Source organism: Glycine max, chromosome 6, assembly GCF_000004515.6.
Source record: "Glycine max cultivar Williams 82 chromosome 6, Glycine_max_v4.0, whole genome shotgun sequence".
NCBI classification, from domain to species: domain Eukaryota; kingdom Viridiplantae; phylum Streptophyta; class Magnoliopsida; order Fabales; family Fabaceae; genus Glycine; species Glycine max.
In genome coordinates this window covers 43,452,205-43,471,977 of record NC_038242.2, presented here as the reverse complement: position 1 = coordinate 43,471,977, position 19,773 = coordinate 43,452,205, and the positions used below count along the sequence as shown (strand labels likewise).

The 19,773-nt window shown below is 42.1% G+C and overlaps 1 protein-coding gene across 1 annotated transcript; it reads left to right on the top strand.

The window, feature by feature from the left end:
- The first annotated feature begins 18,641 nt into the window (after positions 1-18,641).
- Positions 18,642-19,357, top strand: LOC102663741 (uncharacterized). The gene is made up of 2 exons (XM_006582660.1): positions 18,642-18,693; positions 18,834-19,357. Exons 1-2 carry the CDS (start codon positions 18,642-18,644, stop codon positions 19,355-19,357), a joined length of 576 nt encoding a protein of 191 aa, XP_006582723.1.
- Positions 19,358-19,773: the final 416 nt, after the last annotated feature.

Sequence of the window (19,773 nt, the reverse complement as noted above, 5' to 3'; positions counted from 1 at the left end):
AGCCATATTCCAAACAAACACACAAGCTCCCTCACCAGTTGAAATTTCCAAATCAACAGCTTCCAGCAAGCTTAAGAAAGTAGTCCATGACCCTCCACCAAAGAGGTATGCTAGGAGGGTGAGCTTATATTATAGAAACAATGCTGCAAAGCCTTGGAAAGAGAAGGAGAAAGAAAAGGATGAAGATGGCAAGACTTGAGCTATTTTCTTGGAAGATTTTGAGCCCAGTGAGGAAGTCATGCTCACTCCTTGCAACCACATGTTTCATGAGGATTGCATTGTACCATGGCTAACAAGTATGGGCCAGTGCCCAGTTTGTAGGTTTTTGATTTGTGAGATAGAAAGGGGGAATCAATCATCCTTCAATAACAATAACATTGCCAATTTGGAACCTACCAAGATTATTAATAGAGAGTTTTTGTCATTTAGGGCCATGGAAGAAGCTTTTCAATTGGCAGTATGACTTACTAATGTACACATGAGAATTTGCTATAGTTGGGGGGAAGATTTATTTGTAGCTTCCAACATATACATCTTTTCCTAACCATAACATTCAAAACAACTCATAATTTTGAGAGGTGGGAAAGGGTACAATTTTGACATTTTAGCAAACTTGAAGCAATAACACAAATATAGATGCTTTGTCTTGCCAATTCTCTGAAGGTGTTTTATTGATAGTTCTCAGTTAAATAAGATAATCTTAGACATCTAACATGGATTTTCAAAGATCAAGATTAAAGAGACTATGCAATTCAAAAAGGATGTCGAGATCACTGGCCAAACTTAAAGGATGTCTCAAATAGGAATAAGAAGGATCAATGATGGTTCTATGTCAATGTTAACAATAATGTAGTCAACTTAATATTTTATCAGAAAGACTTTGACAAGATCCAAACCTAATTTTGAGATTGATTGTAACAAAAAATTATAACATTTGTTAACTAATTGCCCAAGGTTGAGAATAAGGAAAATAAATTGTAAACAACAAAAGATAGTGGTAAACTTAACATTTGCCTCCATATAATTATCATAATGTAAGGTACTCAAATCTTTCTCCCACTCATAAGAAAAACTAGCTACTAATTAACTAATTAGAAAAGTTACTCAAGTATTTTTCCTCATAAGATGAAGGCAAATAACTGATTAGAAAAGTTGAAATTGATGAAAGCATACAAATAAATTTTAGAGTCTCAAAAGGCTTATTGTACTTACAGAATTGACTCTTTGTGCCTCAGATTTCCAATCTTCACCACTCCTCCCCAATGACAGGACACTTTAAACTTCAACCAAATTTGGTTAGGCTTGGCACCTCCTTCTACTGGTCAAGCATGTACTTTGACACTAAAGTTTTTGTTCACAACTGCACTATTTGTCAGCAAAACCAATACCTGCCACACCAGAAGCCGGGTTACTTCACCAAAGCTTTTGTTTTCTGACCCAAAGTACACAAAGCCCTTTGTGTTCTCCTAACTCATCGAAAACTTCAAAACCATCCATTGTGCCTAACACCTCTCAAACCCTTCTGCCCACATCTCCACCGTTAGATTCACTTTCCCACTATCAAATAAATCTTATGGTTAGGAAAACAACTCACATATATAACCACTAGCCCTTGCCCCACTATCAAAACATTGACTAAAAAAGGAAATGAATCTAAGATACCCCAGGAGAGTAGACCAACTACAAATAATTTTCTAATAGATTCAAAAGAACTGAAAATGTGAAACGAGCAAAGCAAAAGAACAAACTGGTCAAACTACTTCCGGTCAACAAGGTAACAGAGACCTCTACCCCAACCAAAAAAACAAAGTCCAACGACAACAATGTGGGTCTCTACAACAATGTCCTTATAAAAAGCAAAGAAAATAGAGTCTAAATGCAACGAAAATGAATGAAGACATGAAGCTTACCTTGAGTGGTAGCCAGAGGCAACATAGAGTGGGACTAAGAAAGAAGAGTCATGAGCAGTTGTAGCTTACAACAATGTGGTTGCAGTGACGATAGGGTTTCAGCGGCAGTCGTAGCTTCAGTAGGGCAATTTGCGGTAGTCGGTGCTCAGGCAGAAGGAGAAATAAGAAACAATAGGGTTTTAGCCCGTGGGGGGATGAAGTAATTCAGGTTTTTAATTTACAACAAAACAACATCGGTTTTTAAAAAATAACTGATGTTGACCTGTCGCAACCTACCCTTCGGCGGGAGGGCGACGCGTGACTCGCGGGATGCGTGTTCCACGAAAGGAATACGCGCGGAGTCGCCACCAACGTTTATTTGAGGAAAACGTCGGAAAAACCGGAAAAGACGCGATCTACGAACTTTTAAGTGAAAGGTTCGGGAGTTGTATTTACGCACGGGGAAGGTATTAGCACCCCACACGTCCGTCCCAAGGGACGGCAGCCTTTAATCGAATGTGCAAACATGACTTTGATTTTTACGTTCCCTTTTATGTCCTTATATCCTTTATACCCTTTTTATATTTTTTCTCTTTTTGTGGTCGACAAGGGTGTTTCCCTTTGCTCCTACGTATTCCTCAATTTGGGATGAGAAAATCAGACCCACGTAGTTCTTTCGGAACAAAGTGTTTGGTTTAAGTTTGTTTTTTGTCTTTTTTGCAAAATATGTTTTTTATTTGAACAAAAGGTCATTTAAGGTGTTGGACCATTAAACGGTCTTTTGATTTTGAAAGGAGAGAAATGTTAAGGCATTGGACCATTAACGATCTCTTGTTTTTGAAAGGAGAGAAACGTTAAGGCATTTGGACCATTAACGATCTCTTGGGGTGGTCGACAAAAGCGGGGCTTTTGCTCCTACGTATCCTCAATTGCGATGAGGAAATCAGACCTACGTAGTTCTTGCAAAAGCGGTAAAGTTACATGTTGATTTTATGCTTTTGAACGGTCCATGTTAACCGATAAAAGCAAAGAGGACAGTTTAAGGCGTTGGACCTTAAAACGGTTTTTAGTGATTTTTCGGAAAAAAACTTGATTTGTGAGTTGATTTTAGTCTTAGTTTCACTTTGGTTATTAATCAATTCATTCAAGGAAACTTCCAAAGAAAAACGTCCGATTGATTTTTTTAATTTATTTTATTCAAAGATATTTTGATTATTTTATTATTATTTTTCAAGATATTTTGATTATTTTATTATTATTTTACTTTTTTTGGTTTAACCGAGGTTATAGCGTGAACGATCGGTTAGATTTCGTTTTAACAGTGATTAAACGAGATTACAACACAAATGATCGGTTGAAATTCATTTTATCATTTATTAGACGAGAAAACGGCTTAAATAAATGATTAAAGCACGTTAAAAACGGAAGAAAAGAAAACTGAAAGTAAACGAAATTAAAGTGAAAGTAGACAAAACAAGAAATGAATTGAAAGTCTCGAATTCGAAAACTTACCCGTTGAAGAACGAAGAACGAACGAAGAACGGATGAAGAACGGTGAAGAACGATGAAGAATTTCCACAGAATCGCTTACGGAAGCGTTTCGGAAGCGCCTCGGCTTAGATTTTCTTCACGGAAACGATTTTTCCAAGCAAATTCGAAAGAGAGAGAAGTGCCAAAGGGGTTGAACATTTTGAAACAGCTCCCCCCTCCCCTATTTATAGAAAAAAGGGAGGTGCTTGCCGCCCAAAGACTTAATGAAGAAGATTTCTAAGCGCACCCGAATTACTAAGTTCACCTCCCTTTTCGTATTTTACGGAAAAGTTACGAAAGCCTTACGGAACTGTTTTCGAATTTGATTTTCATCTTTTTTCTCTTCCCTTTCACCAATGTTAAGTGGAATATGCTTACCCAAGGTTTTCGGAAATTTTACGGAAGCATTACGGAAGCCGCGGAAGCCCCGAAAACTATTTTTCAAAAACGTGGAGGAGCTTGCCGCCCAGTTGCTTCCTCCTTAAGCAACCCAACTTCCAAAATGTTCTAGAAGGGCCTAGATTTGAATTGCTATTTACACCCCGATCTTGATAAGTTCACCCCCTTACCTTTTTTGGTGATTCTTTTTTCGTAAAGTTACGGAAACTTACGAATCTCGTAACGATACTTGTTTTCTTTCCGTAATGTTACGGAACCTTGCGGATTACATAATCATCCCCCTTTTGACTTACGGAATGTTACGGAATCTCACTTAATTATGCAACGATGCTTCCATTTGATTTCCGGTGTGTCACGGAAACTTACGGATTGTGCATCAATATTTTTTGGTTTTCCGGCATGTCCTGGAATTTCACAAATTACCTAATGATGGATGCCAAGCACCTCACAAGGACCAAAGAAAGGTCGCATGTCATCAAGCAAAGGTCCCCGGACGAAATTAGGGTATGACAGTTGCCCCTCTTTACTTGTCTTTTATTGGAGATAAAAGGAAAGTAAAGATAAGACACTAATTTCGTTCCTCTCGATTTGACGAGAGTCGCGGGTGACCGTAAAATCTCCACATGCAAATGACTTGTTGTTCCCGGATTTTCACAAATTGCCTAATGATGGATGCCAAGCACCTCACAAGGACCAAAGAATGGTCGCATGTCATCAAGCAAAGGTCCCCGGACGAAAATCAGTGTATGACACTAATTTCGCTCCTCTCGGTTGACGAGAGTCGCGGGTGACCATGACTTGTCGTTCCCGGATTTTCACAAATTGCCTAATGATGGATGCCAAGCACCTCACAAGGACCAAAGAATGGTCGCATGTCATCAAGCAAAGGTCCCCGGACGAAAATCAGTGTATGACACTAATTTCGCTCCTCTCGGTTGACGAGAGTCGCGGGTGACCATGAAATTTCCGCATGTAAATGACTTGTTGTTCCTGGAGGAACAAAAGGTGCAGAAGACTGTGTCAGCCTCTGCATGCTATCAAGCGTTCTGTCTTACAGATAGCAAAAGAATGTTTATACGGATAACCACTCGGGTATTTCCGCGTATCATCGGGCCCGCCGCCTCTGGATGATACAAGGGTGCAGAATGACCAAATTTGGTCTCTGCTTGTCATCGGGCCCGCTGCCTCTGGATGACAAAAGGGTGCGGATAACCGTAAGGTATCTCCGCGTATCATCGGGCCCGCCGCCTCTGGATGATACAAGGGTGCAGAATGACCAAATTTGGTCTCTGCTTGTCATCGGGCCCGCCGCCTCTGGATGACAAAAGGGTGCGGATAACCGTAAGGTATCTCCGCGTATCATCGGGCCCGCCGCCTCTGGATGATACAAGGGTGCAGAATGACCAAACTTGGTCTATGCTTGTCATCGGGCCCGCCGCCTCTGGATGACAAAAGGGTGCGGATAACCGTAAGGTATCTCCGCGTATCATCGGGCTCGCCGCCTCTGGATGATACAAGGGTGCAGAATGACCAAACTTGGTCTCTGCTTGTCATCGGGCCCGCCGCCTCTGGATGACAAAAGGGTGCGGATAACCGTAAGGTATCTCCGCGTATCATCGGGCCCGCCGCCTCTGGATGATACAAGGGTGCAGAATGACCAAATTTGGTCTCTGCTTGTCATCGGGCCCGCCGCCTCTGGATGACAAAAGGGTGCGGATAACCGTAAGGTATCTCCGCGTATCATCGGGCCCGCCGCCTCTGGATGATACAAGGGTGCAGAATGACCAAACTTGGTCTCTGCTTGTCATCAGGCCTGCCGCCTCTGGATGACAAAAGGGTGCGGATAACCGTAAGGTATCTCCGCGTATCATCGGGCCCGCCGCCTCTGGATGATACAAGGGTGCAGAATGACCAAACTTGGCCTCTGCTTGTCATCGAGCCCGCCGCCTCTGGATGACAAAAGGGTGCGGATAACCGTAAGGTATCTCCGCGTATCATCGGGCCCGCCGCCTCTGGATGATACAAGGGTGCAGAATGACCAAACTTGGTCTCTGCTTGTCATCGGGCCCGCCGCCTCTGGATGACAAAAGGGTGCGGATAACCGTAAGGTATCTCCGCGTATCATCGGGCCCGCCGCCTCTGGATGATACAAGGGTGCAGAATGACCAAACTTGGTCTCTGCTTGTCATCGGGCCCGCCGCCTCTGGATGACAAAAGGGTGCGGATAACCGTAAGGTATCTCCGCGTATCATCGGGCCCACCGCCTCTGGATGATACAAGGGTGCATGTCACATGACCTCAGGGTCAGTATGACAAAGATTATGGGGCGGCCGACAAAAGCAAGGCTCTTGCTCCTACGTATCCTCCAATGAGGAATTCAGACCTACGTAGTTCTTGATAACTTGTGAGACTTGAAAAGTCTCCATCGGAAAATGCTGACATCTCCGGAAAGGGCGCAGATGACCATATTGGTCTCTGCTCGTGAATCACACTTGGGGTCACTGAATGACGAGGTGCGGATAACCGTAAGGTGTCTCCACGGGCTACCAGCTCTTGAGTCATGGCAACAAAAGGCGGTGTGGTCGACAAAAGCGAGGCTCTTGCTCCTACGTATCCTCCAATGAGGAACTCAGACCTACGTAGTTCTGGATAACTTGTGAGACTTGAAAAAGTCTCGGTGTTTTCTCCACTAAAACGCAAACATGCTTTAGCAAAGAGACAAATATTCCAACTGATTAGAGCAGCATATGCCTTTTTGAGTGAAAAACAATGCGTCTACCGGGGAAGGAGAGTATGCTGATGAAATTTTCTCATAACCATAAATGAGATTTTGGATGTTAGCATTTCGTTTCTAAATGACCATTTAGAGGAAACACTGGGTTCGACAAAAATAGAAGAAATCCACTCAAAGTGTATCAATCTCGCACAGGTAAGTGTTTCATCCTAATTCCGAACCATAGATATGTCATGACTTGACTTTGCAAATTATTTCCTATCAAATCAAAAATTACATGCGTGATCATGGATCAAATAGGACTTCCCTTGGGAATGGGTTCTTTTGGGGAGTTTTTCGGCTTTTGATTATTTTTTTGCCTTTTCCTTTTCTGTTTTGGTTTTGCGCGAGGCGAACAAGTCACCGACGCACAGGATTTTGGTTGGTAATCAAAGGGAGAAGACCACTTTAGGTCATGGTTTCCTTTTCTTTCTTTTGTTCATTTGGTGACAATTCTGTATTGTTCAGATATTGTCTGGTCAAAAGACCTTTCTGCACATTTCTTCTAGTTTCTTTGATCAAGAACTTTCTTTCCTTCCTTTTTTTTACTTTCTCCCATTCTTTGGTTGGGAATTTTCTTTCTTTTCTTTTTGCTTTCTCCCACTCTTTGATTGGGAATTTCCTTTCTTTTCTTTTTGCTTTCTCCCACTCTTTGATTGGGAATTTCCTTTCTTTTCTTTTTGCTTTCTCTTTGATTGGAAATTTTCCTTCTTTCCTTTTTTGCTTCCGAGGATAAGGATTATAGTGAGTCATGATTTTGGCTCAAGGTTTGTAGAATGGCTAGACATGATACATGTTGGGGTTTGGTTTGGCTCAAGGATAAAAGGGGTGCCCCACATTATTTCCATGACACAAATGCAAAAATGATGATTTGGAAACTTTATGCAAAACTGGTCATGCATGCACCTATGCGGACACTCAAGTGTCAAATTTTTATGGTCATGTGATGCTAGGGCTCAGGATTCATTTCCTCTATTTTAGTCAACCCAATGTTTCCAAAATATGTTCTTTTATCCATTTGTGCATTCATCCAAGTCCATTTCAGGCGTCCGGGAAAATTTCACAGCATTCACCCTTCAGGTTTACACACATTTTTTTTTTTCCAAAAACTAGCTATGATCAGCGAATTTTTCTTCAAAGAAAAGTTGGAAGTCATCTCTTTTCAAAAGCATGTTGGTTTTTCAGCTAGACAACTTATTTTTCTTTTTTCTCCTTCTTTTTTTCTATCATTATCATTTGTTTATTTCTTTTTCTTGTTTGTTTTTTTTTTCTTCTCTTTTTTTTTTCATGAGGTATTTTGCTACCTAAACATGTGCATATTTTTGTGAGGTATTTTTGCTATATACATGCATATCCAAGGTATCTTGCCACCTAAACATACATATATATGTTTTGTGAGGTATTTTTTTGCTACATACACGCATATCTAAGGTATCTCTCTACCTAAACATACAAATATATATTTTGTGAAGTATTTTTTTGTTTACATACACGCACATCTAAGGTATCTCTCTACCTAAACATACATATATATATTTTGTGAAGTATTTTTTTGTTTACATACATGCATATCTAAGGTATTTTCACTACCTAAACATACATATATATATTTTGTTGTATGACTACCTTCCGAGCTTGCGCTTGTTTTATTTAAATCCCCAGGATCATGAGCAACTAGGTGCGTCCTACTATAAAAAGTGATCAAATAACAGGCATAGATTCAAAAGGTACTAGGTTGCCTCCTAGTAGCGCTTCTTTAACGTCTTTAGCTGGACGCCTTATGACTTGTCGGTCACTGACCTAGTACTTTGCTTACCTTTGGCTTTGGACTTGGTCACCTATGGGTCGGCCATGTGTCGTAGGCAACGCTCTAACTTTTTTGTGGATGAGCAGAGGTGAACTCTAAAGGTGGTGGCGGTGCATCTATTGCCCGCTACCGGCCATCCTAATGCTATTGTGGTGTCTCGCCCTGCGTCTGCCTGAGGGCGCAATACTTCTTGATGAAAGCCCGATTAATAGGGGCCTGATGACCTTGCTGGGGGCGACAGGCACTCTCTAGAACTGACAGAGACTCGTATTTAGAGCTGGCAACTCCAAGACCCTGTTGGCCTTCTTCGGGTCCACTAGGTGTCTTGCGGGCACAATCCCTGCAAACAATAGATGACATCAGAAATCAGTTGGGGGAGGTGCATACTTACCTATGCCACGACGACATGAACTTGCTGGGGGGAACGGGCGCCCTGTAGGGCCGACAGAGGCCCGTAACCAGAGCTGGAAACCCCAGGGCCCTGTTGGACTTCTTCAGGTCCACTGGGTGTCTTGGTGGGTGCGATCCCTACAAACAATAGATGGTATCAGAAATCAGTTGAACCATATGCATACTTACCCATGTCGGGACGACACAGACCAACTGATACTTTTGCAGGGGGAGATTGGCATTGCGGTCGCTGGGCAGAATGTTGCTAAGTGGCAATGTCATCTATATCTGTGTGAGAGTGATCATGTTTGTGCGCATGATCCGCACTCGTCTCTTTGCAGTGGCACGGGTGAAATCTTGCCCCGGTATGCATAGTAGCTGTGTGATAGCCTCCCTCTCTGGTTGTGCTCGCACAGTTGGCCGTCCTCCAATATCAGGGGGTGGCCCAGGAACTGTTAAAAGGAAACTACTGGTCCCTTAACCGGGAGTGCAAGTCTTGGTTAAGCATTTAAGGATAGAGGACCTTAAATTCTCTTAAGGTACGGATGTGGAGCACACTGAAAATGAGGACACGTAGCCCTCTAAAGGTGAGGGCGTGCAACCCTCTCAAGGCGAGGATGTATAGTCCTCTGGAGGTGAGGGCGTGTAGTCCTCTCAAGGTGAGGGCGTGCAGCCCTCTGTTGGCAAGGACGTGTAGTCCTCTAAAGGTGAAGGCGTGTAGCCCTCTGTTGGCGAGGACGTGTAGTCCTCTAAAGGTGAGGGCGTGTAGCCCTACGAAGGTGAGGACATGCAGTCCTCTGATGGCGAGGGCGTGTAGCCCTCTGAAGGTGAGGACGTGTGGTCCTTTAAAGGTGAGGGCGTGTAGCCCTACGAAGGTGAGGACATGTAGTCCTCTGAAGGTGAGGGTAACTAGTACCCAAGGCAAGGGCGAGTAGCCCTCTCAAGGCGAGGACGTGTAGTCCTCTGGAGGTGAGGGCGTGCAGCCCTCTGATGGTGAGGACATGTAGTCCTCTCAAGGCGAGGACGTGTAGTCCTCTGGAAGTGAGGGCGTGCAGCCCTCTGATGGTAAGGACATGGAGTCCTCTGAAGGCGAGGACGTGTAGTCCTCTAAAGGTGAGGGCGTGTAGCCCTACGTTGGTGAGGACATGTAGTCCTCTCAAGGCGAGGACGTTTAGTCCTCTCAAGGTGAGGGTAACTAGTACCCAAGGCGAGGGCGAGTAGCCCTCTCAAGGCGAGGATGTGTAGTCCTCTGGAGGTGAGGGCGTGCAGCCCTCTGATGGTGAGGACATGGAGTCCTCTGAAGGCGAGGACGTGTAGTCCTCTAAAGGTGAGGGCGTGTAGCCCTACGTTGGCGAGGACGTGTAGTCCTCTCAAGGTGAGGGCGTGCAGCCCTCTGTTGGCGAGGACGTGTAGTCCTCTAAAGGTGAGGGCGTGTAGCCCTACGAAGGTGAGGACATGCAGTCCTCTGATGGCGAGGGCGTGTAACCCTCTGAAGGTGAGGACACGCAGTCCTCTGATGGCGAGGGCGTGTAGCCCTCTAAAGGTGAGGACATGCAGTCCTCTGAAAGTGAGGACACACAGTCCTCTTAAGGTGAGGGCGTGCAGCCCTCTGTTGGCGAGGAGTGTAGTCCTCTGAAGACCAGGGTACTAGTACCCGAGGGTCCATCCTTATGAGAAAGCAAGAGATCGACTCATCGAGAGAGCCGGTCATCCCAAATCCACAAGATTTGGACATTAGATGTAGGAAATCTATGCAGTTAACATGATTTTTAGGGATGCAGATGCATGCAACCTTTGTCGGGAAATTTGGTAAATGCGGACTTCATATGAAACAATGCAATGTAATGGAAAGTTGTACAATGTTCATGACATTCTTTCCCTATTTTGTGATTTTGATTTTGATTTAATTTTTTTGGAAAACACAGATTGACTGTCCTTTTGAAAGAGGTGATAATTCATGCAACCTCATCCTATCTTTTTTGCAAATCTCTCTGGGAACTCCCTCAGAGTGTATGTTCTTTTTTATTTAGTCACTTGACCATTTTGGAGTGACGGCAATGGAGTCGTTTGATGTTTAATCAATCCATTGAAATCCTAGGGTTTGTCCCCTTTTTTTTTTGTTGAAAACATCGATGGGTGAGAACTTTTGATCGGCCCCTATGTTCACTTGAGGCTCATGCACGGTGCCCCTCATTGCCCTAGTGTAAGGCTTTGAGGTACCAATCGTTGTCTTTCGTCATGACCTTGTAGGAGGGAACCTATTGGGTGAGAACTTCTAATCTGCCCCTAGGTTCACTTGAGGCTCATGCACGATGCCCCTTATTGCCCCAGTGTAAGGCTTTGAGGTACCAATCGTTGTCTTGTTTTCATAGCCTCGTAGTGAGGAAGAATGAAAGAAGCAGTTGATTCTTGCAAAAAGAATTTTCCAAGGACGAGAAATAGTTGAAGGATTTTTTGATGGATTAAGTCAAATGACTCCTATGTAGAAGCAAGATGTTTTGATGTTTTGATGATGCCAAAGGATCAAGTGCTTCCAAGTTTTATTCAAGGCAAGAATCCAAGAATCCAAGATAATCAAGATATATGATCAAGTTGATCTCTAGAATCTTAGGGAGAAGTTTCCAAATTAAAAAAACAAAAGGTTTGACCAAAGAATTCTATCATTTCAAATTGAGATTTGCTCTCTGGTAATCGATTACCAGCAGCTGAAAATGTTTATATTCAAATTTTTAAAACCTGTGATCGTTTACACAAGTCTTGTAATTGATTACCAGAGGGGATTTTCGGAAAATAATTTCCAAGAGTCACATCTATTCAAATGGTTTATGAATGGGCATCAAAGGTGGCTTGGAAGCACGAATTTAAAGAGAGTTTTCATTGCCCACAAAGTTTATCCTCTCAAAAGATTAAGAGTTTTTCTGAACTGAACTGTCTTATCCTCTCAAAAAGATTCCTTGGTCAACCACTTGCATATTCAATAAGGAATTTTGATTGGTCTTCATTGTACAATCTATCCCTTTTAAGAGAGAATTCTTCTTCTCTTCTTCTTACTTCTGAAAAGGGATTAAGAGACTGAGAGTCTCTTATTGTAGAGGATTCTTGAACACAAGGGAAGGGTTGTCCCTGTGTGGTTCAGACTTTGTAAAAGGAGTTTTACAAAGAGAGTGGAAAATCTCAAGTGGGTTTCTTGAGGACTGGACGTAGGCGCGGGAAGTGGCCGAACCAGTATAAATCAAGTTTGCATTCCTCTCTTCCTTTAAACTTCTTTTATTGCTATTTATCTTTTGCTTTAAAGAAGTTTATTTTGATTTGTCTTTTGAGTAATTCATGTTAAGGGTGCATTGTTAATCCAAAAAGAAAGAGTGATAGTTCAATTGGGGAATAGTCTTTGCATCTTAATTCAACCCCCCTTTTTCTTAAGGTAACTGAGGCCATTTGTCCAACATCCTATTCTTGACAACTCGCTTCTCTAAGAAGACAAACTTTCTGGAATGATAAAATGAAGTCACATGAACGTCTATATTTTTACTTGAAAACACAGTCAATCAAATGCCTTTTTATTTTTTTTTATTTTGAAACTTATTTTTTATTTTGAAACTTATTTGTTTTGAACTTTACTCATTGTTTTACGGAAACCCCACCAACGTGCAAGACGAGTAATCTCTGATTGAACGGTCTTGGAAGTCCAAACTCAGGAGCACAGGTCGCTTGAGCAAACTGACCAATGGCTTGCACTTGAAAATCCTGATGAGTCATTAGAGACATCTAACAACAGTTTTCAAAATTGCCCCATGTGTGGCATCTCTTGTCAATGTCAGGATTTACACGCGATTCTCCTCAAATTTCAACTAGCCCGCATCAATTAGACCTTGCACCTTACGCCTGAGGGTCATACAGTGCTCAATGGAATGCCCCAGGGCTCCCCCACGATATGCACATGTTGCGTTCGAGTCATATCCTTAGAAAAATGGGGGTTTGAGGGAACCTAGCAGGGGTTATGGCTACCATTGCGTTATCAAGTAGATATGGGAGCAAGTTAGCATAGGACACTGGAATTGGGGTGAATTCTACAGGCTTTCTCGCTGCAAAATTCACTTCTTGGTTGGTGTTTTTGGTTTGTGCTAAAGGTGGTGTTCGTCATTGGAAGTGCGGTAGACAGACTTTGTGGTAGATTTAGGGATGGCCTTTGTGGATAACTGGGTGGTGGGTAAGGAGGAGGTTTGTTATTGACTGAGTAATGACATTGTTGGGTTTGGTGAGAAACTTGGCCGTATAGGAATGGCAGTCACAGCATGGGTTTCTCCCTCTTTCTCACCCTCTTCATTTGCCCCAGTTTTCTCAGTCGTCCTAGTAGGATGATCAAATTTGCCTCTTTTCGGACCCACATCGATCCTTTCACTGGCGAAGACCAAATCCGCAAAGCTTTGAGGGTGCGTAGCCCACCATCTTTTCATAGTAGAGTATCGATAATGTGTCTACCATCATGATCATCGTCTCCCTTTCCATCATTGGGGGTACCACCTGGGCCGCCAGATCCCTCCACCTTTTGGGCGTGTTCTTTGAAAGATCCGTCCCCCTTTTTGCAAATGTTCTGTAGTTGCATCCTATCCGGAACCATATCAAAATTGTACTGATATTGCCTAACAAAGGCAACCATTAGGTCCTTCCAAGAATGGACTCGGGAAGATTCCAAGTTAGTGTACCAGGTAACAGCTACCCCAGTAAGACCTTCTTGGAAGGAATGTATTAGCAATTCCTCATCTTTTGCGTATTCCCCCATCTTCTGACAATACATCTTTAGATGGTTCTTGGGACAAGTAGTCCCCTTGTACTTGTCAAGGTCCAGCACCTTGAACTTGGGAGGGGTGATGATATTGGGTTCTAGGAACAACTCTTTTAGGTTAGCAAAGGCATAATCTTCACCTCCTTCAATGGCCCTGAGCCTTTCCTCTAGATGATCCGACTTTCCCATTTCTGCCATAGCATGAGGGTTTTTACTTGTCGTGGAATGCAAGAGGTGTAGTTGTGGGTGATACTGAGGGCCCTCCAAAGTGTTTTGCAGGGGTATACCACCAACTGCTTGCCCTTCAGCAGCATATCCGAGGCAAGGCTCGAAGTTGGCTAGATCGTGGTGGGGAATTTCATGTGTCTCCTCCATGGGTCGAGAGACATGTGCATGATCAGATTGAGGTTGTTGGCTCTTAATGAGTATGGGAGTGAAGTTATTGACATCCTCATTGGGAATGTACACCACATTGGGTGGTGTATAGTTTGGGAGGCAAACCATATGGCGGGAAGGCGTGCTTGTTTTGAATTTTCACATCATGGGGTCATCCATACTTCCCAAATCTTTGCCTACCATATTTGAGGTTGGATGATTCATTTGCTTGAGGCCAGATGGGAGCATCGAGTTCACCTTAGCGACAGCGTTGGTAGCGGCAATTGCAACCGCATTGGCTTCCATTATCTTCTTCACGCTCATCATGGCCTCCATCATTGTGGCCATTTTCTCTTTAATGGCCTCTATGTCGGCCTTCATCTTCTCTTGTATCGCCTCTACTTCACCCATTACTCTAGCTCTAGCACGAGTTCGGTAAGGGCGTCGTAAAGCGTGTCCCTTTCTTTTTTATAACAATGATTAAGTTCATTTTATTTTATTTTATTTTATTTTTCAAGGAAAGAATGCAATGAGCAATGCAACCAATGAAAAGCATGGATGTATGCGAATGATGTACAGTTGAAGTATTGCGAATTTTTACGCAGGATATGGGGTTGAATCATTTTAGATTTTCAACATGGTCCATGACATCTTTGTCAAGGTGAAACTGGCAGTAACAAGGACATCAACAATCCTAAATATGTTTGGCAGTAGACGAAGCAGTGATGTGACTCGATTCATCTTTTGCCCCAATTTTTGCAAGATAGTTACTTCCATACTTCAACTTGACTTGATGAACTTTTTTCGAAAAAGCATAAGCTTGGTTCAACCCTATAATCCAAGGAATGGCAATTCTGATCGCCAATATTTCAACAACATCTCATAGGGATGAATGACTCGGGCATACTTTAAGCTATGCATGGAAAATGTAATTATGAAATTGAGATGCCCGAAGAAACACCATTTCCTAGTTAACCATGCATTAGGTACCATGTTCAATTTTGTTTTGTTGTTGTGTGTGTTTTTTTTTGTTTTTTTTTTCTTTTAGAAATGGGTTTATGATCCCAACATGGTTGGCTCATGGTGCCTAACACATGCAACTAAGAATGTAGTGTGAAGTTTTCACGCTTCCCCTTTTTTGTTTTTGTTTTGTAGAGGAAAACGCAAGGATGAGCAAACATGAAAACAAATGGTATGCAATTTTGCAGATCAAAAAGTTTGTTGAACGCATATGCATGATGATGCCATGACTCATGCAAAATGTGAGGCTGGAATATGATAACGGACAAATCCAGGAACGATATGTTCATTATGATGTTATGAAGAGATGCTTATGCGATGCATGATATGAATGTATTTTACGGATACGGGAGCCCGAGAAATTGTTTCCTTCTTGGATACAACGTTTGGGCAGCATGGCACCCAACGTATGTTTTTTAAGAAGGCGACACGGACCCTCCGTCGGTTTGCTAAAGTGAGGGGATCAAAGACGAAACCCACGCATGATGCATATGCGAAAGGCACAACACGGGGATGTACATAGTACGATAATATTCACAAACAAATATAAGCAAAAGGGTATATGATACTTATGCATGGCAGTGTGAAAAATGGCACGCAACGTGTTTGCTCCGTGCCCCTATTTAAAGGGACCTACAGGGGAGAGAACTAACTAGGTATTTAGCAATAACCCCCCAAGGTAGTCATATCTCTCTTGACGGTTTCTAGAGGTATTATCCTCTTCGAAGAACATATTGCAGCAGTAGGGACTACTAGCAACAATAAGTTTTCAAAGAGAAAAGCTCTAGATGAGGGTTCACTGTAATCAAGCAAGTCGGAGACCTAGCATGATCACAGATTCACCTCCACTCCTTATGTTCCCATGAACCCGGGTATAGGGCCCTTTTTCACTCACAGTGTGTGCAAATAGTGTTGGTGTTTGTGTGCATCAAATGAATAAATATTTACCTCATGCATACATTTTAAAACGCACTAGAAGCAACAAAGAGTTTATATACACAAGAACATAATGAAGGGAAACCAACAAAGGGGTAAATCACGGTAAAACATTGCACAAGATTTAAATGGCCTAACTCTCTAAAAATAGTCCCCAGTGGAGTCGCCAACTGTCGCAACCTACCCTTCGGCGGGAGGGCGACGCGTGACTCGCGGGATGCGTGTTCCACGAAAGGAATACGCGCGGAGTCGCCACCAACGTTTATTTGAGGAAAACGTCGGAAAAACCGGAAAAGACGCGATCTACGAACTTTTAAGTGAAAGGTTCGGGAGTTGTATTTACGCACGGGGAAGGTATTAGCACCCCACACGTCCGTCCCAAGGGACGGCAACCTTTAATCGAATGTGCAAACATGACTTTGATTTTTACGTTCCCTTTTATGTCCTTATATCCTTTATACCCTTTTTATATTTTTTCTCTTTTTGTGGTCGACAAGGGTGTTTCCCTTTGCTCCTACGTATTCCTCAATTTGGGATGAGAAAATCAGACCCACGTAGTTCTTTCGGAACAAAGTGTTTGGTTTAAGTTTGTTTTTTGTCTTTTTTGCAAAATATGTTTTTTATTTGAACAAAAGGTCATTTAAGGTGTTGGACCATTAAACGGTCTTTTGATTTTGAAAGGAGAGAAATGTTAAGGCATTGGACCATTAACGATCTCTTGTTTTTGAAAGGAGAGAAACGTTAAGGCATTTGGACCATTAACGATCTCTTGGGGTGGTCGACAAAAGCGGGGCTTTTGCTCCTACGTATCCTCAATTGCGATGAGGAAATCAGACCTACGTAGTTCTTGCAAAAGCGGTAAAGTTACATGTTGATTTTATGCTTTTGAACGGTCCATGTTAACCGATAAAAGCAAAGAGGACCGTTTAAGGCGTTGGACCTTAAAACGGTTTTTAGTGATTTTTCGGAAAAAAACTTGATTTGTGAGTTGATTTTAGTCTTAGTTTCACTTTGGTTATTAATCAATTCATTCAAGGAAACTTCCAAAGAAAAACGTCCGATTGATTTTTTTAATTTATTTTATTCAAAGATATTTTGATTATTTTATTATTATTTTTCAAGATATTTTGATTATTTTATTATTATTTTACTTTTTTTGGTTTAACCGAGGTTATAGCGTGAACGATCGGTTAGATTTCGTTTTAACAGTGATTAAACGAGATTACAACACAAATGATCGGTTGAAATTCATTTTATCATTTATTAGACGAGAAAACGGCTTAAATAAATGATTAAAGCACGTTAAAAACGGAAGAAAAGAAAACTGAAAGTAAACGAAATTAAAGTGAAAGTAGACAAAACAAGAAATGAATTGAAAGTCTCGAATTCGAAAACTTACCCGTTGAAGAACGAAGAACGAACGAAGAACGGATGAAGAACGGTGAAGAACGATGAAGAATTTCCACAGAATCGCTTACGGAAGCGTTTCGGAAGCGCCTCGGCTTAGATTTTCTTCACGGAAACGATTTTTCCAAGCAAATTCGAAAGAGAGAGAAGTGCCAAAGGGGCTGAACATTTTGAAACAGCTCCCCCCTCCCCTATTTATAGAAAAAAGGGAGGTGCTTGCCGCCCAAAGACTTAATGAAGAAGATTTCTAAGCGCACTCGAATTACTAAGTTCACCTCCCTTTTCGTATTTTACGGAAAAGTTACGAAAGCCTTACGGAACTGTTTTCGAATTTGATTTTCATCTTTTTTCTCTTCCCTTTCACCAATGTTAAGTGGAATATGCTTACCCAAGGTTTTCGGAAATTTTACGGAAGCATTACGGAAGCCGCGGAAGCCCCGAAAACTATTTTTCAAAAACGTGGAGGAGCTTGCCGCCCAGTTGCTTCCTCCTTAAGCAACCCAACTTCCAAAATGTTCTAGAAGGGCCTAGATTTGAATTGCTATTTACACCCCGATCTTGATAAGTTCACCCCCTTACCTTTTTTGGTGATTCTTTTTTCGTAAAGTTACGGAAACTTACGAATCTCGTAACGATACTTGTTTTCTTTCCGTAATGTTACGGAACCTTGCGGATTACATAATCATCCCCCTTTTGACTTACGGAATGTTACGGAATCTCACTTAATTATGCAACGATGCTTCCATTTGATTTCCGGTGTGTCACGGAAACTTACGGATTGTGCATCAATATTTTTTGGTTTTCCGGCATGTCCTGGAATTTCACAAATTACCTAATGATGGATGCCAAGCACCTCACAAGGACCAAAGAAAGGTCGCATGTCATCAAGCAAAGGTCCCCGGACGAAATTAGGGTATGACATGACCTAAGGTAGTTAACATCGGTTTTCAAAAAACCGATTTTATCCATAGGTAGTTAACATCGGGTTTAAAAAAACCGATGTTAACATCATATGGTTAACATCGGTTTTCACAAAACCAATGTTAACTACCTGAGGTTAACATCGGTTACTTTAATACCCGATGTTAACCTTGGGTAGTTAACATCGGTTTTAAAAAAACCGATGTTAACTATGTTGACTTATTTACAAAAATGCCACCGTGCATTTGTTAACATCAGTTTTTTAAAAAATCGATGTTAATCGTGCAATATTAATTCTATATTTTATAGTAGTGTAAGGGCCACCTAAGTACCAGTTGCCAACATTCGAGGAAGGAGAAGAGGAGTGGAAGTTTGAATAACCAGAGCGGACGAATAAGAACCATAGGGAGAATGTTTGCTCTTAGTGGTGCTGATGCTGCACAGTCTGATGATCTCATCCAAGGTATGTGTTTCATAAGTTAAGTTCCCTTGGTTGTATTGTATGATGCAGGTGCGACACATTCCTTTACTTCTCGTGTTTGTGTTGAAAACCTTGCCTTACCTATGTCTTCCTTGAAATTTGACTTGTTGTGAATACACCAGCTAGTGGGTCTGTTTTAACTTCTGATGTGTGCTTGCAATGTCCTGTCTTAATTTCTGATAGACAGTTTCTAATTGATTTAGTTGTTTTACCTTTGAGTCAGATTGATGTTATTCTTGGTATGGAGTGGTTATCTTCCAATCACGTCTTATTAAATTGTTTTGAGAAATATGTTGTTTTTCCTGAGTCTGGTGTGAGTGAAAGTGATATGTTTTTGTCTGCTAACCAAGTTGAGGCATCTTTAAGGGAGGATGCACAGGTATACATGATCTTAGCTAGTATGAGTGTTGAGACCAAAACCCCTGTGAGTGATATACCATTGGTGAGAGAGTTTCCAGAGGTGTTTGAGGAGGTGACAGGATTACAACCTGGGAGAGAGGTCGAGTTCTCTATAGACCTAGTGCCTAGTACTGGACCCATATCCATAGCACCTTATAGGATGCCCCCTGTAGAGTTGAGTGAGCATAAGAAACAGTTAGAGGAACTCTTAGAGAAACAGTTTGTGAGGCCTAGTGTGTCACCCTAGGGAGCACCGATGTTGTTAGTCAAGAAGAAGGATGGGACTATGATGCTATGCGTAGATTATCGTCAGTTGAATAAGGTAACGATTAAGAATAAGTACCCTTTGCCTAGGATAGATGACCTGATGGATCAATTAGTAGGGGCTTATGTGTTCAGTAAGATAGATCTTAGGTCAAGTTACCACCAGATTAGAGTGAAGCCAGAAGATGTTCCGAAGACTGCCTTTAGGACCCGTTACGGCCATTATGAGTACTTGGTTATGCCTTTTTGTGTGACCAAGGCCCCTAGTGTGTTCATGGATTATATGAATAGGATCTTTCACCCCTACCTAGATAGTTTTGTAGTGGTCTTCATAGATGATATCTTGGTGTATTCTAAGACTAGAGAGGAACATGAGGAGCATCTGAGAGTTGCATTGCA